This window comes from Anomalospiza imberbis, chromosome 6 (assembly GCF_031753505.1).
Source record: "Anomalospiza imberbis isolate Cuckoo-Finch-1a 21T00152 chromosome 6, ASM3175350v1, whole genome shotgun sequence".
Taxonomy (NCBI): Eukaryota; Metazoa; Chordata; class Aves; order Passeriformes; family Viduidae; genus Anomalospiza; species Anomalospiza imberbis.
In genome coordinates, this window is record NC_089686.1 from 9,796,746 (window position 1) to 9,824,460 (window position 27,715).

The window sequence follows — 27,715 nt, forward strand, 5'->3', positions numbered from 1 at the left end:
TTGCTATCAGCCACTAAGCAATTAAAATAAGATGCCTAAAACAAAATATACTTGAAAGAACTGGTTAGATGAATCAAATGAGATGCGTATTAAACCAGTGATCATTCTTCTGCTGAGCTACAAATACACAGTGACTGCAGTTTGCAAGGAAGCTCACAGGAAAGGAAAGCCACAGGTAACAACTGGCTCCTACACTGAGCCAAAAAGCAAGAGGGCTTCCCAGAACATGGTGCTACCTCAGTCAAACACCAAGTACGCAAAGGCACCGCTGACAGATCCTTGATAAGCTTAATTCCTAAGAAAATACGTGTCTGGTGAGACTTCTTTACTGCAATCCGCTTCAACTTGCATGTATCTTATATACAAAAGGTTTTGGGGTGAGGATCCGTCCTATGATTAATTTTCCTGGCATGCATCTGTTCTGAATTCACAATATATAAGGTACCTAAAATTCAGTTTCTTATATATCAGAAACAATGTTTAAATTTCTTCTTCTCTGAAAGAAATCACTTCAGGTGGGACCTGGAAGACCTCCAGAAGATATCCATTTATAGGCATGAAAATCATGAAGACAGAAAACAAAACAAACAAAAGCTGCCATTCACAAAGCTTAATGAAAATAAGGATTTTAGAAGTTTTCTGAAGTGCAAAGCTCTAGTCTGTACAATTCAAAGTCCCAAATTTGGAAAAAAAATTTCTACAAGGTGAGTAAAGTGGTAAATGTCCCATACACCCAGCTCCGGAAGGTTTCCCTCTGCACAACACCCCATGATCTCACTGAATCAAAAGTGTATGAAGCCTGGAAGAGCCAGTACCAAATGTGAAACAAGCCAGGTGGGAGAGGGAAGAACTGCTAATGCTTGACTCATTTTGGGTAACAGTTATCACAAATAATTTTCTTCTGCCTTTATTTAAACACTTCAACTTCCTTTGCACAGCAGTATCATTTCTACCATGCTCTGCAGAAGACAGAACTCTAAATGCAGCTCCCTGATGATCTGTTTCCCCAACACAGAAGCAGATCAGGCACTTCTGTTTGTCATCTCAGTATAAAAGCATATGTTGTTTCAAAGAAATTGGAAAGCACAAGATTTAAACTCAATAGAATTAGCAGTACAAACACAAGCAGTTTCAGTAACTGCAAGATTTAAAACATGCTATCAATTTGCACTAGAAACATTGCCTATAGTTAGAACAGCAACTCCAAGAAAGAAGCTACAGAAGGGGTACCAATTCAGAACCTTCAGAAAAAATCAGCTTCTCATTTCCATGCTGTGAAGGTTACTTCTTGACTACATTTGTATTCAACATAGCTCAACTCAGAGGCCCTGGTCTAGATAAACCCTCGATCAGTTATTACAGTTCCCATGTTCTTGAGGAAAACATACGCTTTCAGATCGAAATAGCTGATAGTTGTAAATACATCTCAAAGCTCTTAAAATCTGAATGATGAGCACACTACATTGAAGCAGTCTCAAATGTAGAACAACATACACATTTATAAGCTATAAAATTAACAGTACAATTCTTATGCTCACTTACTGAGATTTTTTGTTCTACTATCCCAACACAGTATTTCTGAGTCTGTCTGTAATTCAAAGTTAAGAGCAGTAAGAAGCAGGATTTTCTGAAGCTTTTATGTTATTCTGCATCTAGGTGGGATTTGGCAGCTCAGTCTCAGAATGCCCTAGGAATGCTCCAGTCCTGTCACTATCCAGTTTGCTTGGAGTCTGCTGGCAGCAGAGCACTGATGAGAGCAGGCAGACATCAACACTGCACAGAACAGCTCCTGAAGCAACTGAGACTCCAGACAATGAGACAGACAAAGAATAGAACAGGGGGAAGGAAGGGGGGGCAAGAAACTGAGGAAAATATCTAATGGATTAGTAATAAGGTATTATGTAATATGTCAATACTTTAGAAAAGTTTTATGATTGTTTGCTAACTAAATATTGTTTCAGTAAGTTACAACTGGAAGGCAAGAGTAAATATTAGAAGGCAAAATTTCAAGGACAATATTTTAGGGTAGACCAAGGACAAGTAGTTTAGGGTAGACCAAGAGAAAATAAGTATTTATAAAATAAAGTACCAGGATGACTACACAGAAATATTTCCTAAAAAACCTAAGTTACAATCCTGTTTCTTTTACAGAAAGAGCACTGCTAGCATCAGTTCCATTCAAAGTCAAGTCATGCAGGCCACTAGTGCTGCTAAAGCTGTTAGTCTATTTTATACAAGATTCTGATTTAGTAGGTAAAAGACACTGAATGAGCCACAGTATTTCTTTGCATTAATCAATACCACTGTATTATTAAAGAAACATCTACAGAACTTAATCTTACTCAACTTGCTGCTGTCTCTCCTTTGCTAGTAAAGCACACTAGGGAAATGTCATTCCTGAATAACAACACTGGAAGCTCCTTCCAGTCTCTTTATTCCCTCATTTCCACCTTTTAATACTTTCTCTCCCACAAACTCTACGTAACATCAAGGGAGCAAGAGACAGTATTTTGTGGTTAGGACAGAAGACAAGGTGCACTGCACATGTGAACTGGCCAAGTGCCCCTACTGCCCTACTGCATTTCAGCTGATGACAAATACCACAAGTGACTTCATCAGCCTGAGTTCCAGAGGCCAGAGAATTTGCAGATGCACTGAAAGACAGTAATAAGTTCTAGAGAATTTCTCCATTTATCATATTTTGGTATGCCAGCAAAGGTATGCAGGAAGTACTAAGAGAATGATACACAGAACAGATAATAGATAAATGTCCTTTTCTCAGGAAATCAGCTACATTAGCAAATCTGGAAATTAAGAGGCACAGTAAGAGTTTGAAGCTGAGCTGCCTTGACAAGTGAGTCAGCCTCACAGTGCTTTTACCAGAGCTCCTAGGAAAGAAGTGCAATCAAATTTCCCTCTAAAGGCAGCTCAAAGCAACAATCAAGTACACCGAGAAATATGAATAGAAAATGGGGAAACAGAACAAAGGCATGAATCTAATGAGTGGTAGCTTGTCCTTGTAGATTCATTTTAATCCTGTATCTACATTTATCAGCACAACAAGCCAGATGTATGAACATTTACCTAAGAGCATTATACATTGTGGTTTCCAGAAAATAAGGAGTTGACTTTTTAATGCCATGCTTTATATGTAACAAACTAATGCACATACATCAATAAACAAACAAGAACATTCAATTTAGAGAGGGAGATAGCATAAAGACAACAGGGAGAAAAAGGACAGGTGTATCTGAGTTTATAAGAGGAACTAAGTAATTTTATTTCTTTTTTTTTACCTGGTTTATAGACAAGCTGATAATTTCCATCTACATTCAGCTCTTGTTCCTCTGCTTGTCTGTATTTTTTAGGATATTCAGTTCCAACGTTCTCTGATCTAGGCAATCTGAAGAGGAAAGAAATGATAAATCAATAAATGCTTCCTAATAAAAGTCTTTGGGATCTCTGGAAATAACAGCATTATATAGGAAGTTCTCCATGTCATGCAGGAACTACTTCAATGAACAAACTTCAGAAAAAAATTAGTCTATGCATTTAGATACTAGCTTGAGGAAAATGCCACACTCCATCTTTTTGTTTAGACCCAAGAAGACTGAGCTCCCAAAATTTCATCCTTTAAGGCTTCAATACCTAGGAATTTCTCTTCTAATGAAAGGCTACAATTTCTTCTGGATAAACATGAAATAACTGTTTCTTCAATTATTGACATATACAATTAGGAAAATAAATGTAATTCTCACATGATTCCCTGGAGACAGGGGAAGTAGACAGGAAGAAACACGAACATCTCACTGCTTTTAAGAAAAAAATTTTGACTGTAAGCCAAGAAATGATGATGGTCAGCAAAAAAAATTAACATTCATTGAATAATCACTGAATTTTATGGAAATCTGTTACACACATAAAACATGATATAAATGTAATGAAATGAGATTTTTCAGAAGTTTCTTCTATATAAACAGTGTGAAGAAATTTACATGAAATTCACTAGAGAATAAAGCAGCATGCAAACAATGATTGTATGGTTATTAAGTCACAGGTGAACTTAAACAGAAAAGTTATGAAAACATCAAAAGTGATTTTTTTTTTTAATCAAATACAAACTAGAGGTCAAAACTACAGTTTTGCACATTAACTTCAACTCTGGGCCCTGTGCAAGCCTTACTTATGCAACAGATCACAAAGGCACAGCAAATTTACCTCTAAGTTTTATCAAAGGATAAGGCCGTGGAAGTATTTATTTCTTGGCCCAAAAAATAGGCAACACTGACTCCAGAAGCAGTGACACTGAAAACGACATGAGATTTTTAACATGGCACTACATCACACAGCCCTCAAGAGAGGGAAATTCCCAAGATTTTGATGCCACTGAGCACTCACCTTCTCTACCAAGGCAAACTCTGTGCCAGCTTGGTTCTGCTACAGACCGTTCACTCAGCCCAGCTCAGAACAGAACACCAAGTATTTATCACCTACTGCTGCCAATAAACTAGGAGATAGCTTCTGATCCAATTTTAACAATATTTTAGGCATAGACCTACAGCAATTTCCCCCAGACCTCAAGTATTTCTTAATGCAAGGTTCAGCAGGACTGCACCCATCTGCAAAATGGCTACATGAACAACAGCTGCCTACATCTAATTTCCATCACTCAAACCCTTCTAAAACACTCCTCAACAGGTCTGAATCTGCAAAAATATGCAGAAATATTCATACACAGGATATTTGACTGCTTGCAGTCATTCCACCAAGTGTATACTAAACACAAACAAAACCCAAAAATTCAGTGATGGTAACAAAGTCAAGCATTCGGTAGCTGAAAATACCATAATGAAGCTTGGCTGCACAATCTCACTTGGGCAGCACTGTATGAACATACTATACAGATATTTACTGATGTAACCAATTATTTTTTCACTTCCATAAACCTGCAGCCTCACTGAATACACTGGACACATATTCTGAAAACAAAACCTGGTTATGCAGTAAATGCAACTTGTCCTTAGGTCCTCCATGAGGAGAAAAGCCATGCAGGGCAAGCAGTCAGTGCTGTCACAGAGGAGCAGGTATTGCCTGACTGTCAGAGCCTGGAGCAACAGCAAGCAAATCACCAACAGAAAACTCCCACTGAGGGGCTAAGGCTGGGAAAGGCAGGACTGTGCTCCCTGCGTGCAGTTAAGACCTTGCAGATGCATTAGTATCTAAGCAGTAGCTGAAATCAGTTAAGGAACAGATAAGGAACAGTAATAACTACATAAATAAACAAATAAACTTATTAATGCTATCTCTTGGAATGTTAAGAGTCTTAAGCATTTAAAAAACAGGCTCCTAGAAATGTTTATGTGTATGTATGTGTGTGTGAGCTTTCAACCTTTGCCTGTACAGCTTGAGGAAAACGAGGACAGCATGACCTCAGTCATTTGTGAGAATAGGTTAATTTTCTTTCTTGTTTGGACAGCTGAATATTTCAAGAATTAGGTTTTCTGTCTTCAGAAAACAGCACGCAGTAAATGAACCTCAGGCTACACAATGAATAAACAAGATATTTAATAGCCAGTCATTAGGAATAAACATTGTGCACTTGACATACCAAATCAGGCTCCAGTCTTGACGAAAATCATATGCAACTGGAAAACTACATATGGGAATATGAAATGAACTAATAAACTTTGCTATATTATTTATTGATGTTTTACTTTTGTACTTTTCTGCATTAATAAAATTTAAAGCTTACAGAATAGTGGGGGGTTTTAAGCAAAATGGAAAAAAATTACTATAACGCCCTTTGGAGCTCTCCTAAATCACCAGAATGATACAATCCTTCCAAGTACTCATTAATACACCAGCAGTGGGAGGTATCATCCTATATACCTAGATAAACAGAACAAAATTTCCCTTAGGTGGAAATCTAATGATTTTCAGCAAAATTTGCTAACGGCAGAAGAATAACAAGATTCAGAAATTCAAATCCATTCCAGGCTAGAACACAGCAATGCAAATGAAAGGACTTTTCTGGATTCTACTTATGGATCACCTGTCTGTCCCCATTTCTATTTCTCCCGACATTCAAAACCCACCTTCAATACCCACCTGCCATGTTGTAATATATATTCCTCGGGATTTCCAGAGTCCAGCCTTTTCAACTGCACATCCAAAACAGTCGAAATTCTACCAAATTAAGAAGCAATAAAAAGCATTTTTGTGACTAACACAATCACTCAAATTTGAAGCCGCCAACTGAAGGAAATGTAGGAGATTTTAAATATTCTGGGTTTTCTTCCTTGCCCCTCATCTTAAAAAGTAGGCGAACTTGATGTTATTCATATTAAGGGCATATTTCACCCCCTAAAGCAGCCAGGTATCTGTGGCAGAACCTGCAAATATGTGACATTCTGTTCACCCCAAGTGGAAAAAGTCAGACAAAATTATAAAGCACTGAGAACACAATAAATCACTGACTTCACTCAACAAGTAAGTCTTGCTACATCCTCAGATCTACCTCTGTAGGTGTGTACATCTCAAGACCTACCTATTTTCAGAAACACCCTCAGAAGTAGCAGACAGGACTTGGAGCCTGACAAGCAGTGGCCAGCAGGACCTCTTGCATCAAGACAATGAGGTACATGTCTCTTCTTGGAAAAGAATTAACACTGCCTTATGAGGTAACAGGATTCCTTCTTCATTCTGTATTATGTGGTTTAACTACTGTAAGATTTTTCTGAAATGTGAGTGGTCTTGGTACATATGTCCAGTCAAACTAATTTTGAGCAATTGATTGTAACAAGGTAGTTTTAAACATAAAATTAAATACAGCTGCCACTTCAGGGGAATTAATAGAAGGAAAACACAGTTTAACACCAAAAATTGTTGACACATTCAATTGTAAATGCTTTCAAATACACTGAGAGTGCCTTTCTTTACACAAATTGAGCTAGAGAAAGGTCTTTCCTTCATGCTATAGAATGACCTCTAATAAGTCAACAAGGCATCATAACAGAGTATACTAAGTAAATATTTGTATTTGAGCACTTGAAATAATAACCAAAGCGTTTCTGCATACATTTAACTACCAAAAATAAAATCAATTGCCCAATCTCACAGTAACTATGACAGGTAATTTGTTTGGCCCTTTCCTACACCACAGATTAACTGCAATGCCAATGCCTACACTGAACATAGTTAACAATTCTAGAAGAAATGCTTAAAAAAAAAGCTTTATTAAACTAACAGACACATGCACTCTTATTCCCTGAAAAAAAATTTTCGAAACTGCTTATGCAGCATACCTGACTGTATAAAGAAAATACCCGAGCATGCAATGAAATTCCAAGGATTAAGATGCTTGCTTATCCAACTTCAAAAAAATTAAATTAATCACTTAATTTTGGGGTAGAAACTTCTATTCAAGGCCATGTAACTTCTAGAATATGTCCACCTTAGAAACAAAACTGAAATATCAAAATCTCCTGGCACTGTGTTTATAAAAAGTCTTACAGATGTACTTTCTGCTTATTTATGTTGTGCCTCATTTAACACAAAAAATCCTGTGCACATGGGACTAGAAGTTGAACATAAAGCTAGTGTCACCCATTTCACAGATCACAAGAGAAGGACTGCCCCAAGTCATGGCTTCTGTCACGCACACAAACTATTCACCTATTTACAGATCTTTGGGGAGGGAGGAAATTACTTGAAAAAAACAGCCTCAGCCTCATAACATACAGAGCAATATTTTGCTGTACAATTTTAGTAAGATATATACAGTAGACTTTTTCAAAGCTTCTCTTCTGAAACTAAAGTAATGTGACACTTTACATAACTGAACATTTGCCATGACAGTAAATAACTTTCCACTGGCTTTACTGAAGGACATACTAAAAATTACTTTCCTTTCAACTGGAAGCTGGCTTTCTTTACAAAAGATTGGTTCTACCTGCAGAAATACACTAACTTCAATGAAACCATGTACTGTCATTCAAAAGCCACATTTCAGCTGCAAAAACAGATTGTTAACAGAATTCAGAATAAATTGAACATATTTAAAATACAGACTTCACAGAGTCACTACATATTATTTCAAGAATCAGTTAGGTGCATGCTTTTTTTCCAGTAAGAGAGCTGTTCTAAAATGTAATTTACTAGATTTAGTGATAAGTCTTCATATTTAAGCATTTTAAAAGGCTTGCACTGCTCTTCCTCAGGTACAATTCAGATTGCCTGTTTTAAAACCTTAACTAGCTGGGGAGGGGAGAAAAGAGGGAGGGAGAGCACTAAAGCAACTTTGTAAAATCCTGAAAAACTCAAATGCTAATATTTGGATTGGAATAGACTATGGAAACTCAACAACTCAGAAATATTTCACAGATGTCAAACCAATAGCCCTGCACCTTATCCACAGTTAAAATCCAAGAAACATAAGAAGCACAAATACCAGGATAAAACAGCCCAAATCCTCCAATTTATTGTCTTCTGCCCTGGAATTTTATGTCAGTGGGATGAACTGCTGGGCTTCAAAGAACTGGACTCTTCTAGGAGATGAGCTGCTGATGAGCTTCTCTTCCTGCATTTGGTTACCAACTTGGTAAAATCCAGATTAAACAAATCTCTGAGAAAAATAAAATGCAAGTAAGAGACTGCTCTGAATTTAGAAGAATGTTCTTGAAGATTAGTATTAAAAGCAGGATAGCCTCAATTTCAAATCGATGCCTGTAACTCCTCTGCCTATTAGTGAAGTGTCATCAGCACCAGAGATATTAATGCTACAGACAGTTTAAGTGGACAGCTTCAAACATGTCCTCATTTTATTCGTTTCAGCACCAGGATGCAATGATAGCTTACACAAACTTCTGTCTGTTAACACTGCTAAAAGAAAATTATTCTGTTGTTTACTGTCACAGAAAAAGACCAAACAAGGAGTCTTACAAAGAGAGGCCTCTTGTGTAGGCTCATGGTAAATTTTGCTCATAACTGTTAAAAAAAAACAAACAAATGCAGTAGTCAAATAATGTCTGAAATTGTCAGAAGAGGTAGTCACCATCTGTCTGCTGCCCAAAACAGCCAGAGTGAGTTGTTCTGTCAAATCAAAAGAAAAATACACTACGAAGTTGACTAAACCCATAGAGTGGCACTGCACTTATAAATGAAAGGAAACCATCCAACCTGCTAGCTGTGGATAAATTATTTTATGAAATATCTCTCTGCCCAGATGATGGGAGCATTGGCAACCTTTCTTTGTAACTGCTCTGGACCTGGCTGGGATAGGGTTATTTTTTTCATAGCAGCACTATGATGCTGTTTTAAAATAGTGACCAAATCAGTACGTCAGAAAATAAATGTTTTAGTTACTCCAGAACAGCATTTGCACAGCATCCAGGACCTTTCTGTTTCTCACACTACATCCTCCCCTCCTCCCCATAAATAGGCTGGTGGGTGCACAACGGATTGGGAGGGGGCATAACTGTCACCCTGTTCTTTTAAAAGTTTTAAAGTTCTTTTAAAAGTTTTCCATGCCTTCTGATGTTTACATATTTCTACTGGAGTTCTCACGCACTGTTCATGTAAATAATGATTATTTTACATTCTTCTCTGTGGGAGGAGAGAGTTGATGGACTGTTGGTTTGACCAGTGTGCCTGGAGAGGCGGCAATTTTATCCTCCAAACCACTGTCACTTTTGGAATTCTATATATTGTGAGGTCAGAAATAAAAGTTACTTCCTTTTACTCTTTTCATCTTAGTGTGTGTGAGTTATTTCGTGTCGTAGTGCGACACATAACCAGGAAAGCAACACAAACAGACCAGAGATGCAATTTAGCGCCATGCTCAGCAACAAAAACGGGGAAGAGTGGGGTTTCAGTTCAGCTTGCCATCTGTTGTTCAGAACTTGGCTGTGCATTGGTCTGCCCATGAGAGGTGATGTGGGGCTGCCTATGCATCATTTTTTTTGTTTTCTTTCTCTCTTGTTCCACTTCTTAAAACAGCTTTTATTTTGAACCCAAGTTTTCTTTCCTTTTCTGTTCCACTCCTTATTCCCTGTTCCACTGAGGGGGAACAGCAGGTAAGCAAGGGCCTGTGTGGTGCTTAGGTGTCTACTGAGCTTAATCCCCAGCAATCACCAGCCCTCCACACAAAATCTATGGCAGCAAACCACAGCATACGATTATTATCAACAGATACTGGAAAGAATTACGGAACATGCAACACTATCCCAATGTGTTGAAATGTTAGCTAGGTAGCAATGTTCATGATCTGCTATCAGCACTCTTGGTCAACTAAGACTTAGGGTAATAATTTCTCAAAGTCACATTGAGTCTCATTCATAAAGAGAGCTGCACTTCTTGCTCCTTTCAACTACAAGAGTCAACAGCATCTCACATGGTACAGATGCCATAAAATTTTCCAAAGAAAAGAAAAAGAAGCTTCTCCTCCAACCATTCTCACCATTTATCATGCCTGGATGCTCATGTCAGCATAACATCTGGTTAAACTGAACAAACTGCTCTTCAGCACCAACTTCTACTCAAACTGGTTTTGTAAAAAAAAAAACCAAACAATTTAAAAGCAATACTTCTATGTTACATCTTAATTTTCAAGTTCTCCCTCACATTTGTGATGTCAAACAGGAGGAGACGAAGAATTCCCCAAAGAGATAAGATTTAGAGTACCAGATATTTTCAGGTAAATAGTCAGAGCCATGAACCATACTTCCACTCCTTCACACCAAGCCACCCACATGGCAGAACAAAACCACTCCAAAAATGAGGGCTCTTCCAAGAATGCTGGGTTTGGTTGCAGCTCTTCAGTACAAACCATACCCAGAACACATCAATCACCGTGCATGCACATGTTACCTTAGGAGAAATTCTTTTAACATGACAGGTACTAACCCCACACTGACAATCCTTTCACCTCAGACAAAGAAGAACGAATAACAGACTCCCTAAATACACCTTGGAAAATCAAGAAGTAAATAGAACTGTGTATAATTTATATTCAGGGTAAAAGAAAGAAACAGAATAAACCCAGCACATTAGTACAGCAGTTGTTCTGCCACACACAACAGAGAACACTCCTTGTTCTGACTGGGGATGCACAGAGTTGACCACTGAGACATAATTAAGTTACTAATAAAGACAAACTTCACAGTGCCTTCAGGGAACAGACCCACTATCAGCCAAAGTCAAGCCAAAATTTCCACCCTGACACAGCACTTTAGCTCCAGGAGTGCATTTAGAGACAGCTGCGTAGAATTTTGACTCTTAAAGTTTCCAGAATTAACCATGGGCTAGAAACTGCATAAACTACTGCTCTACTTTTGAGGTCCACTTTCCAGTGCCAGCCCCACATGAGCAGTCTCTTCACACACCTGAAGTGTATACAGAAGTAGAAGCAATACAAATTTCCAGCTTCAATCCTCTCCTACCAATGGAAAGATACACATGATCCTCAGGATCCTGCCTTGAATCTTCAATGATGCAACCAAAGATCAGGTTGAAAAATAAAAGTTGTAGGTTTCTCATTTAATTACTTTGCACACCTTCCAGTATGCACCTCTAATTTGCAAAGACACTATAATGGTTTTACACTGTACAGCAGTTTACTTGCAGATTGATACAGTGGAAAAAACTGGTGACATGTTAACTGTGCTGTAAAGGAGGTGGCAAGGAGCATTTTAATTTTATCTGAAAATCTGTCAGGACAGTTCTGTCCTCATAAACCTAGCTCCCTTCCTTTTTCCTAGTACCACATTCAATGCAATGTGAAAACCTTCCAGTTGAAGAGGATTAATACTGACATTTGAATTTTTCCAATGTATAAGTGGTATCAGCTTTAATAACAGCCATACACGTCATCCTTTATGGTGTATGACATCTAGAACAAATTTAGAGAACCTTTGTTCTCCCAACTGTTCAACACACCAGTGAAGGGAGAAAAGTAGGAATGAAAAATACTTAAGAGGAGCACAGACAGCCATTAGAACAAGGGCAAGTAGAAGAAAAGCAGTGTTTCTTAAACCATGGCTATTGTTTAGATTAATAGGAAGAGACCGGATAACTGGAACGGAAAATGGCTCCTTCAGCGACCTTTAGTGTGCACAGCGCCATCCCCGAGAATGAACCTTAAAAATGGATATGCTCAAAATATTCATCAAGGAAACAGGGAGCAGGCAGCTGACAGCCACTTGAGAGAGCAGCAATGTCTATGGTAAGACTTCCAATTCTGGGCTTTTTAGATCAGTTTGACCTCAATTTGCATCTCCTTATTCTACTCCTTTAATTAGATTAAAGTGTCTTTCATGGCACACTGTAAGTGTTACAGTCTGGCTTCTTTAAACACATTTGAAATGTTAATTAAAAATGCTAACAGCTATGCACAGTAATGAAAACATATAAAACCATGAGATTGATGAAATTCATCTGGAGGAAACATTTAATGTAGCGATAAAATCCTGAGCAACTGTCAAATACCTCTTTTCTGTCAACACTTACTTAACAAAAGCTTTAGATGATCTTTACTAGAGAAAAACTATTCTTAGCTGTTTAAAAATGACAGCAGAACAGCCTGATCCCCCTCTAATGGGAGATAAGTCTTCCAGCATCTCAATGGCCTGAAAGTTTAGTTTGATGATAAAAGCAACATAGTTATTTTTAGCACTCTACGGGCATAAAAATACAGCTCTAAACTGTGACCTACAGCTATGCACAGCCAAGCATCACATCATACGACAGCCTTAACTTTAGCTACAAGCACGTCTGTAGTTGCTTCAGACTATCACTATTCATCTCACTACCAACAATACATTTGGATGGATTTAGCAACAAGCATTTGAAATTGTTACCATCTTTTTTCAAATTGCTGCCATCGGCAGAACTCAATTCAAAGGTAGGAGATCTTAATGGACTTGGTAGAAAGTATTTGAGAGACCATGTTAGGTTAAATGGATTACTGCTTCTCTCCAGTACAGAGGATGAAAAAGAACTTTAAAAGCAGAAAAACTTAAACTGTCATATTCAGTACAGAAAGTCATTTTTTCTGGGCACAGTTTGAGTAAATGAAAAAAAAAAAAAAAGGGAAAATAGGAAAAAGAGAAAAAAAAAAACCCTTGTTTTCTTCCAGCAGTACTAACAACCTGCACACGGGATATGCTAGAATAAGACACCTTCAAGCAAACTCAATTGAAACAACACTGTTCACAGAAAACTGCAAAGGTAATTTATGTTATTTTATTCCAATTTTCATGCTTGTGTGTGCATGATTTGTTACAAAGTGCAAATTAGAAGTCTATTCTACCAGATTTCTGTTTCCAGATAATGTGAACAATATTTAAAATAAAAATTGATACATAAGTTGTAAAACCAGATCAAGCAGAGTTCTAGCTCTTAACTACTAATTAATTAATTTCAATTTTAAATATATGTGTAAGTTCAAATTTTTGAGGTTTGGGGGTTTGTGTTTTGTTGGGGGGGGAGTGTTCTTATTTAATTGGGTTTTTTGTGGAGTTTGAGGGGTTTTTTGTTAGCTTGCGTGATAGAGTTTAGGGGTATCCTCCCTGTTTGTTTCTTAAATCATGTATACTATGGATAAAATATGAAATATTTCCAAGGTGATGGATATGTACTTCCAAATGCTGTAAATTTCACAAGAGTATGTTAACTCAGAAAAGAGACAGGAAATATTGTAAGGTGCAAGACTTGTCATATTTCATTACGGCCTGGTGATTTTGTACAGCAAACTATTCTAAGATAATCAATAAAGTTTCATTCAAACATTCAGTTCCTAAGAAAGAAGTCTACTGGTAAAAAGAACTAACCAGTTAGACAGACAAGCAAAATTAATTTTTTTTCCTCTCCCCAGCTTAAAAATGCCGCTTTTTGGCTGGATTAAATGGTCAAAAACTGATTCCTACAAATCCACAAGATGTCCTGGATCAGAAGTAGTTACAAAAACCCTGCTGAGGGAGTTGAAATGGCACCTGAAAGAGCGTGAAAGATTAGTGCAAGAGATTGAAAATGAGCAAAAAGTCCAGAAAACTGGCATGGATTACAACTGGCTCAAGAACTACCAAAATCCTCAAGCAACAATTCCAGCTACTGAACAACGGCAGCTTGAAGTTCTGTGCTCTCAAATCCAGCCTTGCCAAACAGGAACTGTTCTCAGCAGGTAATTGTTTTATATTTCCCTGACTCCGAGTTCTCTATCACAAGAAAGATGTTTCTCTACCTAATCAAAGTTTGTATTTGGCTCTGTTCTTCCAAAGTAGCAATAACCAGCAACTGGAGAGCATTTTTACAGTTGTTTTAGAAATTACATCTTCACTTTAATATGTTGCACTTGAAGGAAGTTTTAAATCAGGATTTTCCTGGTTTAATCCAAACAAAGGAAATCTTGTATGACCTTTCGATACTTCCCATTTTTCCTGTTACTTATTCCTACTATTCATTAAATAGCAACCCAGTAACTAAAAATCAAATAAAAGGACTATTGCAATGCACTATTATGAAGAAATCCAGCCTTACTGTTTACAATACCAGAAAGCTCGTAAAAACTTGAAAATCAGTGTAAATTAAAAAAAAAAAAAAAAAACCAACCTCCACACATTTTATGAAGAAAAATTCTCCTATGCCTGCATTTTAAGTACATTTTCTAGGGACTCAGAAAGGACAGAACAAGTCCATTTGCCTTTTAAATCCCACAATACACCTAAGGGCAAAGTCAGTTTAAATCAAGTTACCCAGATGGGCCAAAGAAAAAAAAAAGGCAAAAAAAAAAAAAGCCTACTCAATTACAACTGCTTTCAATCCACAATAGCTGGAGCACATCCAGTGCATTGTTAGAGCTCTTTTCCTCTTACAGTCTTCTGGGGGAGGTGAGTGGGGAAATGTGGCAGCAAGGAAAAAATGACACTAGAACTCAAGTCATTTCCTCCTCCCCAGCTGACAAGAGAAGAAAGAAAAGTTTTCAGTGCTGATGATTAGATTTCAATTTTTGTTTTTTTTCTAGATTTCGGGAAGTTTTGGCTGAAAATGATGTTTTACCGTGGGAAATAGTCTACATATTCAAGCAAGTTCTAAAAGATTTTCTTACCACCATTGAGAGAGAAAACCAAGCAGAGCAGCTGGTAGATGCATGGAATACAAATTGCCCTGAACATTTTAGTCCTCGTGGTGACAGCTCCAACAAGTCGGACAAAGATGAAATCCCCACGGTTTCAAGTTATGTTGACAAAAACACGCAAAGCATGTTTCCCACCTTCTCTCACAGAATCTGGAATCTACCCTATTACTACCCATCAAGTTAAATTGGTTTGTGTTGCTTTCAAAAAGTTATGTAACCATCCAGATTCCTTTCTTGTAACTGCTGTCCAGACATGCAGGAGTAAATGTGACATGCTCCCCTTTTTATTCCAAGTTTAGAAATTAAAATCCTTTGTAATAGCTAGTATGCAGTAACTTAGGTATCAACTCACCTTTTATCTTTATAGTTTCTTAGAGCTGTTGCATTTGAAGCCACCTTTTAATCAAAAATGTAGATGTTTCTGACAAAAACTCTGAAGCAGTTTAACTTTCAGCCATATAGAGCTAGAAGTATTTAAATAACAAAAAGAAAGATTGCTTTGCATATTTTGAAACAGCATCAATCCACAGAGTGTTAGACAAAAACTTCTGTATTTGTCACATAGCTTTTAGGCTCTATGGGAAGTTTATACTGTGTAAAAGAAATGGTTTAATATAACATCAATTAAATAAACTATTAAATACTTTTCGGAGCTGAATAATTATTTCTTCAAGAATAATTGCTTGAAAATACTGACAGGATTTAGCTGCATGTACTATTTCTGTGTTTTTTTCTAAACTATACTCTGCACATGCTCAAGTATGTGAAGGTGGACAGCCAAACAAAACGACTAGATATTTAACAGCATTTAACAACTAGCTCTCTATTCTTTAAAAAAATCATTGAATTATTTAATTTTAAATGGCAATTTTTCATTTTACTTACTTGTTCTGGAACCCACATTCTGCATAAACCTTTAACATTTTGATGAAATCAGATGGTACTTCTCTAAAATAGCCAAGGTGTCAACAGATCACTTCCAACACACAAGGTGTTCATTATAAATTTATACATAACAAGATCTAATGTTTCTCAGCCACCATGATCTATCGACTGTGGGTTCACCAAGTTTCATGAGATTATTCACATACATAGCAGTCGTGGACACAGCAGGCAATTAGAGCAGAAAATCAATGAAAACATATGCCAGAACTCAGCTGGCTACATTTCCAATTGTGCTCCCATCACTGTAACAAGTTTTTACATGTTTCATATAACGTCTTCATCCCTGTATTTGCTTTTGATCTGTCTGTTGGATCAGAAAAAATGGGTAAGATTCATATGGCCCAATTCACAGAATACAATATTTCATAAACAAAACTGCTTCCTCTGGTATTTTCTTCAAACATACTGAAGAAGCCAATCAGATTTCATCAAGTTGGTAACACAACTTTAAGGCATCTTATGCTCCACAGCTGTATCCCCCATTCCAGAAAAAATTTACTAATAATACAACATAAATTGGATGAACAAATGACACAGTCATTTACTAAACACTTTTAAATCTTTTTAATAATGGATTTAAAAAGTCTTTGAAAAGCTTATTATATAGAGAACATTTCATGTAGAAAAATAAAACATAACATTCACAGAAGATAAAACAATGAGAACTCCCACATCCACTTAAAGGACAAAGCACTGGAGGACTAGAGTAAAACAGACTTAAAATAATAAAAGCTGCAGCTCAATACCAAAAGTAACTAGCCCCTCCCATAAACTAAATACACAAAGCTGCACAAGGACACGCAAACTTCTTCTATCTGCACTCAGAGCTGCTATAAACTCTTTGCCCTCTTCTTGTCAGTTTGTGGATTAATAACAAAAACACTGTTCTAAACTTACTCTGCCCTACTGATGCAGTGCAAGGAGTTGGAGATTCTTCTCCTGCAGTTCTAATCTAATCCCTGCATGAGGACAGCAAGAGATTCAAAGAAAGATTTTTCCACAGTGATAAAACTCTCACAAGTATTAAATGTCAAGTACCTTTCCTACAGGAAGGAGGGTAACAGGTACTGAGCATTTAAAAGGCATTGGCAGGATTAATATTACTCTGAGAATTAACATCCATAATGCTGGTTTCAGATAGCTTTGAAGTGGTCAAACGTGCAAGATTTATGCAACGGCAATTCATGTAATTTTATTTCTTAAAATGGTATCCTCACAGCTCTCTATCTGAAAAAATAGGTAAAAAAACCTCTAAAAATGCAGCTTCCTAATTTCCACTTACAGAAAATGGAAGGCCAGTAACATGGAAGATCTACTTACTTTAACAATCACCAAAAATGAGTAGGGAAAACAAACAAACAAATAAAAACAACAAGATAACCCCAGTTTGCCCATGCTTTGCAAACTTCACTTCAATTTCAACATAAGCAAATGCATTTTTCCAAGCTCAGAAAGAGGGACTATCAACTATGCCATATTCTAAAAGGCAGTTGCTGCACAATAGTTTAAAAATATAGGTAGGCATCATAGCCAATTCCGTGTTAAATCCCTGTACCGTGCCAGGGAAATGCACAGAAAGGCTCATCTACTTTTATATGCATATTTTAATCAGACTACTGCATCCAGTTCTGGTGTCTGCATTTGGGGGAAAGCAGAAGGAGAAAGCAAAGGAGAACTGCAGAAGGTACAGGAAAAGAAAATATATCCAAAGGCTGAGAAAATGCCCTCGTCTAAGGCCTCACTTTGGCCATTTTTTCAAGTACTGAAACGTGGGGTAACTTTGTGGAGTACAAGCACTTCCTCCTGACCAAACTGTTATATACTCTCTCTAGTTAAAAAGCAGAGTATAGCAAAGAAAAAGGAACGGGGTAAGGGAAAGAAGCCCAAGTAAAAATGTTAAACACATCTTAAAGGAACTTGTTAGGTTTACCACAATGTGCTGCCAAGAAAATCTGTTCTTCAGGTCACCAGCTGACACAAGCCATTTGCTAGAATTATGCTTACCTTTAGAATTCAGCTACCTCAGACAGGAGTAAGATTGCTGGAAGGCCAGTCACCACTACCCTGTGGGAGATCACTGTCCAAAAACTCTGCAACTGCTTCTTTAAGTGTTTTTTATTTATGCCCTACACAGTTTGCATGAGGTGTTCTAAAACCACATTGAGCCAGCAGATATTTCTGCAATAGGCAGGCAGGCAACACAAACCACTCTGGTGACAGAAAGGTGAGTGGCAGTAATTGCAAAGGACAGCAGTGTCTCCCACCTGCACAGGCATCAAGCAAAGCAAACAGCATGCAATGTTTCCAGCCAGTAAGTCAGCTTCAAAAAGGTGCTAACTTGGTGAAAGGTACACCTATGAAACACAGAAAATACACACTTAAGCCTTTAACTGTCTTAAAGTGATCGCAATGGTGTGGATACCAAGGAAGGATTTAAGGTTCTAAACTTCTTTTCTTTCAGTTAAAGATAATAAAAGGAATTTAAAAAGTTAAGCAATGAGCTATTTAAGGACAGATTTTATGCAGTTTCTATTTCTACTACCTCTCCTCAACAACCTCAATTACCAATAACTGCTATTCTAGAGGTAGTTCGGGAAGCAAAATAATCTTAAAACCTTAGAAAATGAAGTATCATCAGTAAAGGAAGCAAACACATTCCACATCTCATTTTAAGGGAGACACGAGGCTTTCAGATCCCATTAAACAATCTCAGTAACGCTTCTGTAAAGTATTACACACACTCGTGTGCAATAACACACCTGCTATTACCAATTTGGTATTAAACCCACACATGCTTATGTATAAATTCAGACAAAACTGGTAGGCAGACAAGTGTCCATCAGTAATTGTATATCCAGCTTCAAATAAACATAAATAAGCATTTGAAAAACCCGAGTAACTTTAGTTTTGACTTTCCCAAGAAACAAAAAAAGAATTTTGAAGGAAATAGACAATTATGCTACAAGCAGCCTCAACAAATGAGAATTTCTTTTGTTTTCAGCTCCTCAAACTCTTTCTTAAGAAGTCAGTGAATAAAATACAAGAATTTCCTTTAAAATGCTTGAATCTAAACTTCCTATAGAGACTTCAAGTTTTGCAAAAACACTCCAAATGTAAGTACATTCCCAGAGCTGTGAAACAGAAGTATGCATGGAAACAAAACACACCTAAGCAAACACAGCTTCTCATACAGATTCCTTCCATTTTGTGGCAGGACAGATATGCACCTGTCATCTATGCTCAAAGGTTTTATAGCTATTTTTAAGAAATTCTGTCCACACTTATATAAATGGTCATTTAAGATGCATAATGCTTCTGTCCCACTCAGACATGGGGAAAAAAAATTATAAAAGCAAACCTGTAAAAATATTTTTCCCTACTAACACAGCTGCCAAATTCACAATCGGGTCATCTGCTAAGACTTGTGAGTGGAAAGAGCTTTCTGTCCAACCAAAAATGAAGATGTGCCTCTGCCTAGTCACACAAGGCTTGATCAATCTTATTTCTCCTGTGTACAGGAAATACACAAAATAGATCTTGTGGCTTAGTACTCAGTTGGATTAAAGAGTCAAACACTTCACAAATACTACAGAAACGTTACTATCACCTAAATAAAGACCAAGAAGTTACAAACATCTTGTTTGTACTGGCTTGAGGCATCATATTCACAGAAATAACTTAAAAGAACTGCAAAATTTTGTCTTGTCACTTCTGGAAAATTTTAACTACTTGCACAAAGCCCAGTAGCTCTTGGTCTGTGATTCAGAGCTTGGTAATGGCATCTTTACACTGAAAGATAAAAAGGAATAGGCATTTTGAGGTGCCAGTTTTGTCCTTCACTTGAAGCAAAGACAGAAACACTGATAGCCTGAACAGTCTCTGCTGAAATATCAGACTACCTGATAGCAAGATGTTACACAAAAAGTTAATTCTTTCTCGGATGCCAATGTACACCTTTTAAGATAAATACACCTTTCTTAAATACAGCAACCTCTATTGCTGTGCATCACACAGGGAAAAATAAAACCCGAAACACACAGGAGTGTATGCCCAGCTCATCTCGAAATATAGTGTATGGAAGTGCATACAAAGCAATTTTCTACAGGAATCACAGATAAACTACCACACCTCGTCTAAACACCAAGATTAGTATGCACTGCCACACTCCAGGCAGCATCCAGAAGTAGTTTTTGGATTTCAATATTCAGACTCCAGTGAAAAGCAAATGTACCTGGCTGCTGTGCAAACACACATACACTTCTCGTTGCCTGTAAACTCTGCCATCAGAGAAAAACAAATAAGGAATATACGTCAATATACCTCTGACTTCCTATACTCTGGTAACTTATATGCTTCCTTAGGTCACAAGAGCAATGAAACCGTGAATCTCATTTATCACTTGCCACTGATAAAATTATAAGTTAATGCACCTGAATCAGAATAAAATGAGTCGTTTTTAGTACAGTTCTACAGTTTTTCAACAGGACTAGGTAGAGCTGCACACCAACGTTAATGCGCTTCAGAGAAAGCAAACCCTACACTCAACACATCTAGTGATGACGGAGACAACAGACCTCAGCAGCAAAGCAGAAAACAACATTAAATATTAAACACACAAAAACTCATCGGCCACAAACGCTACCGGGGGGTGTTAGGCTGGCATCCAGCAACTACACAGCCTGGGCTCACCAGAGCAGGAGAGCCAGAGGAGGCTGCCCTGGCTCTGGGGAACAGCAGAGAGGAGACAGGGAGGCCATCCAGAGCTGCGGCGCAGCGCCCCGCACTCACCCCGCAGCCCTCAGTGGTTCCTGTGCGGGGTAGCGGGGAGAAGCGCCAGGGCGGCCGGCCCGCGCCTCCTCGCCCAGGAGCTCGACGGCGGTGACGGCCCCGCCGACGGTGAACCAGTGCCGGCGCTGGCCCTCGGGGAGTTCCCGCAGCATGGCAGGAATGGCAGGAAGGGCAGGGATGGCAGGAATGGCAGGACTGGCAGGACTGGCAGGACTGGCAGGGATGGCGGCGATGGCGGCCCCGCGCCCGGCCCAGCACGTGCACACCCTCCTGCCCCCTGGAGCTGCGCGCCCAATCCCTCTAAACCCACCCCCAACACTTATTAAAGCCTTCCTTAGAAAGGACGTCCAGACGCAGACCAGAAGTGTACGGCAGGGTCGAACACTAAGGTCTGTCATGCCTACTGGATAGATTTCAAAAGAAGAATAGGAATTAAGGTAAATGTGCTTGTTAAACTTCCCTTTAATCCTGTCATCCCCTCTTCTGAAATAAGGGCAAACATCTGCGTGTAATTTATTAAATCAGATAAATAATGAAAACCAATATGAACACAGGGTAGACCTTTGCTTTCTCTAATAGGATTTATCATCTCCACACTGAGTACCTGATCCAATGCCGGCATTTGACTGCTTAAGAACTGTTACTCTCAGATAGGTAAATACAAATCTAGGGCATATGTAGAGATGTATGGATACCACAGCCTCTGGTTGCTTCATGTACAAGCCTCAAAATCCTAAATTAAAGAAAGAAGGGGATTTTCCTCACTAACATTTCAAGATGTTTTAAAAGTTTTAAATGAAAGAGGTGAGATACATGCAGTATTTTGTCATAAAATATGGTTCTATATTAAGTGCAAAAAATGCCCATGAGAGATTGAAGAAGTCTTGCCCTCTATGACAAAGCTCAAATGTAGAAATCTCTGCAGATTATGTAAATCACTCACTGGGAAAGTAAATGCAGTCTGTGATCCCACTACAGCATTTTAACACAAACCATAAAGGTCTGAGCTCTGCTTTCCTTTCACAGCCTCGGGAGGCCTGGGTGGTCGTTCCCCCCCTCACCCCTCAGAACAATGCCTGAGCACAGCTCTGGAATTCCAGTCACCCTGTCCTTCCTGCACCTGGAGGAAACGGCCTGCAAAGCACACAGCTGCTTCAGACTACGGAAATATGGCCCGGTGGGTGCCTCCCACTGCTCCAGGACAAGCTGTTCCCTGAGGGACACGCTGCATAGACTGTGACAGGCCCTTCCCGGCGTTGTCCTGGCACAGGAGCTGCTGCGCCTGTTCTTGGGAAGCAGGACTGAGGTGAAGATCTACACTGGAAGAGCATTGCCAGCCGATCGAGGGAGGTGATCCTGCCCCTCTGCTCAGCCTAGGGGAGATGAATGCAGAGTTTTGTGTCCAGTTCTGTGCTCCTCAGTACGAGAGGGATGTGGAGCTCCTGGAGCAGGTCCAGTGGAGGACACCAGATAATGACAGGGAGCCTGGAGCATCTCATGAGAAAAGGCTGAAAGAACTGGGCCTGTCCAGCCTCAAGAAGAGACTGAGAGGAGACCTCATCAGTGTGTATAAATATCTAAAGGGAGGGTGGCAAGAGGAGGGAGCCAGGCTCTTCTCAGTGGTGCTGAGTGAGGGAACAAGAGGCAATAGGCAGAAACTGATACACAGGAAGCTCCACCTGAACATGAGGAAGAACTTCACTGTGCAGTGACCGTGCACTGGAACAGGTTGCCCGGAAAAGGTGTGGAGTCTCCCTCACTGGAGATATTAAAGAACGATCTGGATGCAATCCTGTGCTACGAGCTCTGGGATGACCCTGCTTGAGCGGGGAGGTTGTTCCAGGTGCCTCACTGCGGTCCCTTCCCGCCTGACCGATTCCGTGACTCCGAGGGAAGCGGGGCTGGCACCGCCGCGGTGCGACGGCGCTCTGGTCCTCCGCAGCCCGAGGGGGCGCTGCTGTCCCCGCCCGCCGCGCGGCCCTTCCCGGCGCACCCCGCGGCGGCAGCGGACCGTCCCCGTTCCCGAGTGTGACCTTCGCCGCTCCCCTGGCACGGTGGGTCTGGGCCCGGCGAGCCCCGGCTGGGTCCTGGCGGGCACCGCTCGGGGTGTCTCGGGTGGGGGCAGCGCTGGTTCAGCCTGGGAAGGGAAGAAGGGAGGAGGGGAACGCGGCCCGCGGCGCTGGAACTTTGCCGTTACCGTCCCGCCCCCGTGCAGCGGGTCGGGGCTCGGGCAGGTGCCCCGAGCTGCGGCGGGCTGTGGCGGGGAGGTCAAGGAGACAGCAAATACAGCGTTGTTCCGGGTAGATATCAGGAAAAAAATACTCAGAACGATGTCGCGGCCGCGCAGGCCCTGGGGAAAGGTCTCTGCCGGGCTTTGGCACGGTGTTAAGTGGAAACAGCACAGCCTATTCCCTGTGTTCTGTAGCGGTGGGGAAATCTTTCCTGCCTGTTCTGTTCAGTCTCCTTGCTTGTTAGTATGTCTTGATAATCTGCTATAGCAGAGTAACTGTATTCCGTTGTTTATCTGAAAGTACAAACGCTGGAAGTTTAGGTGGGCAGTGTCCTTAATGCAGTGTCGCTAGTAGTCTTGGTGAAAGGACAAAGGTGTTTCAGGAACTTCTGCCACAATAATAAATTCTTGAAATGACTGTCCTTTAACAAATGTAATGTGGGTTTGTCTGTAATTCTATACGAAGTGCCTCAAAGTTGCTTTCAATCTTTAAGAAACACCTAGATTTTTCCAATTGTTTTGACAGTGGCTGCTCTTGCACCCTCTCCTCTTAGAGAGGAGTGATAAGTGATATTACCAAGATATATAAGATAAGTGAGCATTACCTCAGAGAAGCATAACTCTGCTTTTCTTTGCTGGGTCTGACTTTATTGGGTTGTAATAAGTGTGAATAGTAACTACTGAGTGTGCATAAGACTTGGTGTGTCTCAGTGCAGTGTGGTGCAAATGTGAATTAACATTTATGGGAGTTAGGATAAGCTTTATTTCAAAACCTCCTACAGTTTTCTCTTTGTCTTACAAAGCTGCATGGAAGGGAAGAAACCACCAACGCTGACAGGCTTCTTGCTCTTGGGGCATATTTTAAAAGTCAAATAGTTATGATAAAGCATTAATTCATTAGCTTAACATCATTTATGTTGCTATTTTGAGCCGAAATTACCATGCTGGAAGAGACAGCTGCGAGGGAGGGAAGCTAAATGAGAAGTGCAAGGGAGGAGCCTCTCTGGTTTGTCTGGAATGATTCTTCTTCCTAAGGGAATCTGGAAAGTTTAGGAAAAAGCTGTTGCTGATAGGCAGAGAGAAATCTATCTGTTGCTGCTCTGTAAATGTTCTGTTGACTCATCTTTGGACCCTTTCATCAACTGCAATTTTAATTTTTTTTTTTTTTTAGCCCATAAATTGTAACTTTAACTCTGAATTTTAATTTCTTTGCTTTGCAATAAGTACTTCTGCATGCTTGGGGATTTTTTTTAACTTGTAAACTGCTGCTGATATGCATTAGGAGTGTGTGAGTATACATAAAGATAGATAAATATATGTATGTGTGTCTGTACGTATGTTAAAAATCCAGCAGGTAAGAATACAGCTGCAAAAGTTAAAATGACAACACTTTATAAATTTCAGATGGTGCAGACCATGATTCCAAAGGCATTGAAACCCATGAAATTCTACTTCTCTACTGTGTATCAAGAAATATGGGTTGGTGTAGCATTAACAACTTACACCTACTACAAGATTTCATATGGGGGTAAGTCACACATTATAGTCTTTTTTTATAGAAGAGAATACCCACAACAGGAATCACTCATTGAAGATAGCAAGCAAAAAAGAAATTAACATTCTTCCTTAGGGCCAGGTCTTTGCTATAAAAATTTAGGTGTTTTAAATGCTGATTGTAGATGGTTCTACTAACAAAAATACTCAGATGTCAGTGTAACTGTCCTTACATTATGAAGATTAGGTAATGTAGATACTGGTTTTTAAAATGCAGATCTAACTTGCTTGAGATTTCGAAAAAAAAAAGTTTTATAAAGGTTTTCTCACATGAATATGTGAGAGTGTATTTTGGGCTGATGGCATCTCAAAATGAGAGCTACATCACTGAACACGAGCATGTGTGTTACGTGGTGACACTGGATGACTTTCTCAGAGAAAGAAACAAAATAGCTAATGTAAAAATAATAAATTTGAAAGGGCCAGGTCCCTTAAAGCAGAAGGGTACAAGAGATTATAGTGTTTTAAAGGTCCTGTTTGTCAGTTTAGGCTATGCTCAATAAATCCCAAGTCAAGCCCTTTACTGGGTGTTGTGAGCAATGAAGTGTTGCAAGTTAGATAAAGGAACCCCTTGCTGTAGGAACAGCTGATAGATACTACGACAATATTTCTCTAGCTTTGTCCAAATAATGTGTAGCATTCCAAAACTGATACACTGCACTTTAAAAGTTTAAGTAAATATAAGTAGTTGATCTTAATGGGTACTTAATGACTATTAACTAAATATGAGTAGTTGAGGTAGACAGGAAGAAATTTTAACTTTTGATTTAACGTTTTTTTTCAAGGAGAGTTCAAATTGGACAGAATGTTTCAAACTTGTCTTCATGTCATACTAGGTTAATTCATGACCTGGTGTAGACTTTTGAGGGCCAAAAAACCTGGATAAATGGCAACTGTATGCTAAGCTTTATTTGAAAGGGAAAATAGTTTTTAATAGCTGTAGCCCTTTCTGCACTTTGAGGGATAATTTTGCAGATGATTATGGAATTACAGAAGAGTATGTTCTAGGATAAATCAGATTGGAAGGGACCTCTTGAGCTTACCTGGTCCTAACCAGTGCTTGAAGCAGTTAGATCCCAGTTAGATCAGGTTGCTTATTACCTTAGTCATAATTTAAGTGAGTATTTCCAAGATGGAGATTGTACAATCTTTTATAACAGTCTGCCTCATGAAGAATTTTTTTTTTCATCACTTGTGACCCACTGTTTTAGGAGAACAATTACAATGGGAATGCAAAATACAAAGGAAAATTTCAAAGCAAATGCTTCACTTCAGTTTAAATCTATATCTTGTGTGTGTATATATCCATATATTATGTAAAATAGTAGCATTCCATAAAGGTTTCTTTTGAATTATAGTAGAAATCTTGATGACTATAATTTCTAAATGCATGGAGTCCTGTTAATTAAAAACAACTTTTAAAAATCAATATAAAGTTTACAGAAATGTACCATGAAAAGTACATGTTGTACACTTTCAATTCTTGTTTAAGCTAATGATAAGCTAATTAAAATTTATCTGTAAAAGGTAAATAGGAAATATATTTTAACTGTCATTGTTCAGCTTATTTTTTTCTTTTTTTTTCCCAGGCAAAAAAGCATCAGGAGATAGTAAGTATTAGATATCTAATACCTTGGTGTAATTCTTAAGTGCAATAAAAATTAGTTAAGAATATTTTACATTAGATAAATTTGGGACTTAAGTTACAGATTTAGCAAATGTTTAAAGACTACTTCAAAATAAGTAATTTTGGTTGTATTGATAATTTTATAATGTAGAAACAACTATGGATCTGCACATAAATAATCTTTTGTGTAGGTTTTAGGAGTAAAATGGAAACTGTACCTTGAGTGTGTGGGCGAGGAATTTTTTTCAAATAATAGTAACAACCATTTAATGTAATCACTTAAATCAGCATGATTTCAAGAGTACCTACTATTTTAGCTATCAAGAAACTAAAAAGTATAAGCTTGTGTTTTGAATTCATATTTTTATAAAGTAGTGTTTAGATATTTAGGGACAGTTTGTTCTGACATCACACTGGAATTTATTTTTCATGACCTGCTGCATTTCAGTTCACTTTCTGCAGCATGAGAGAGAACCCATTTGCTCACAGTTGAATTTGTACATGCAAATATTATTTAATTTTTGAAATGTGCAATTAGAGAAAATACTGCCTAGTAGACTTAGAATAATAGTGTAAATAAAGTCCAGTTCTGGAAGAACCATAACAAAACCAAGGAAGAATGGATGTTTGACTGTAATAGGGCTTTAAAACCTGCAAAAGAGAAATATTTGCTAAATTTACCTGTGTACCTATTCTGAGGGTATTGTTTCATTTGAATAGCCAATTTTTGTGCTCAGATGTAAGTACAGTTCTCAGTTCTAGGACCTGCACTACATTCCTGAATTGATTTGCTTTACTGTTTGAACAGCCTAAATTGTGTCTTTGTTTCAGAGTCCTCTGGTTCTGGCCATCATTAAAGATCTCTTCTCTTCTTGGAATATGAATTTGCTGGTTCATCATTTCTACTGCAAATGAAAGGAGTTACAGCCATAGGGAAATGAATACTAGAACTGTACCTGATCCATCTGCTGTAACTGGAAAAAGAATAAATCCATTGAACAAAAAGTAATTAGAGATGTTGGACAATATATGCTGGGGTGCAGTGCTAACCTGATTTTTAGAATAAGCTTCTACAGTTCTAAGTACTATGTTAAAGTTTTTCAACAGTACTTTAAAAGGGACCAAAGCTTTATAAGTAAACTTCTTAATAGAATTAGATTCCTTCCCTTTCCCCCCTACCCACCCTCCCCCAATAATAGTTTTTTTTTGGCTATTTACTTTAAAAATGTCATTTAATAGGATGCCAAGTATGAGGACTTAATCCCCAGCTTTTTGTCAACCTGTGGTGCAGTAATCAAGGGTACCAAAATTATATTTTAACTCTTACATTTTTTAAAGAGTTAATAGTTCTGCAGGGTTTAAAAGCAAAAGTTACATTATTATGAAAACACCATGCAAAATGTTTACAAATATTTTTAAAAGTGCATGATTGACAGCTGTA

General features: G+C 38.6%; 3 protein-coding genes across 6 annotated transcripts in view; 2 read left to right on the plus strand and 1 right to left on the minus strand.

Moving 5' to 3' along the window:
* Positions 1-21,021, minus strand: part of TDRD9 (tudor domain containing 9) — a 68,891-nt gene extending 47,870 nt beyond the window's left edge. Inside the window, exons 1-2 of the mRNA XM_068192293.1 lie at positions 20,864-21,021; positions 3,297-3,403 (exon numbers count right to left, since the gene is read on the minus strand). Coding sequence (XP_068048394.1) covers positions 3,297-3,403; positions 20,864-21,015 — 259 coding nt within the window. The 5' untranslated portion in view covers positions 21,016-21,021. The remainder of the gene's footprint in view (positions 1-3,296; positions 3,404-20,863) is intronic.
* On the plus strand, positions 11,929-15,776 carry RD3L (RD3 like). 4 transcript variants are annotated; one of them, XM_068192291.1, is made up of 4 exons: positions 11,929-12,220; positions 13,133-13,224; positions 13,871-14,176; positions 15,017-15,776. In XM_068192291.1, exons 3-4 carry the CDS (start codon positions 13,878-13,880, stop codon positions 15,312-15,314), a joined length of 597 nt encoding a protein of 198 aa, XP_068048392.1. In that variant the 5' UTR covers positions 11,929-12,220; positions 13,133-13,224; positions 13,871-13,877; the 3' UTR covers positions 15,315-15,776. The 4 variants fall into 4 exon arrangements, with proteins under 4 accessions (XP_068048392.1, XP_068048390.1, XP_068048391.1 ...); XM_068192289.1 differs by lacking the exon at positions 11,929-12,220 and adding an exon at positions 12,727-12,898; XM_068192290.1 differs by lacking the exon at positions 11,929-12,220 and adding an exon at positions 12,727-12,898 and having other exon boundaries at positions 13,136-13,224.
* A 1,753-nt stretch (positions 21,022-22,774) lies between the features above and the next one.
* On the plus strand, positions 22,775-27,302 carry ATP5MJ (ATP synthase membrane subunit j). The gene is made up of 2 exons (XM_068192292.1): positions 22,775-22,917; positions 24,498-27,302. The coding sequence occupies exon 2, from the start codon at positions 24,498-24,500 to the stop codon at positions 24,708-24,710; it is 213 nt and encodes a 70-aa protein (XP_068048393.1). The 5' UTR covers positions 22,775-22,917; the 3' UTR covers positions 24,711-27,302.
* Positions 27,303-27,715: the final 413 nt, after the last annotated feature.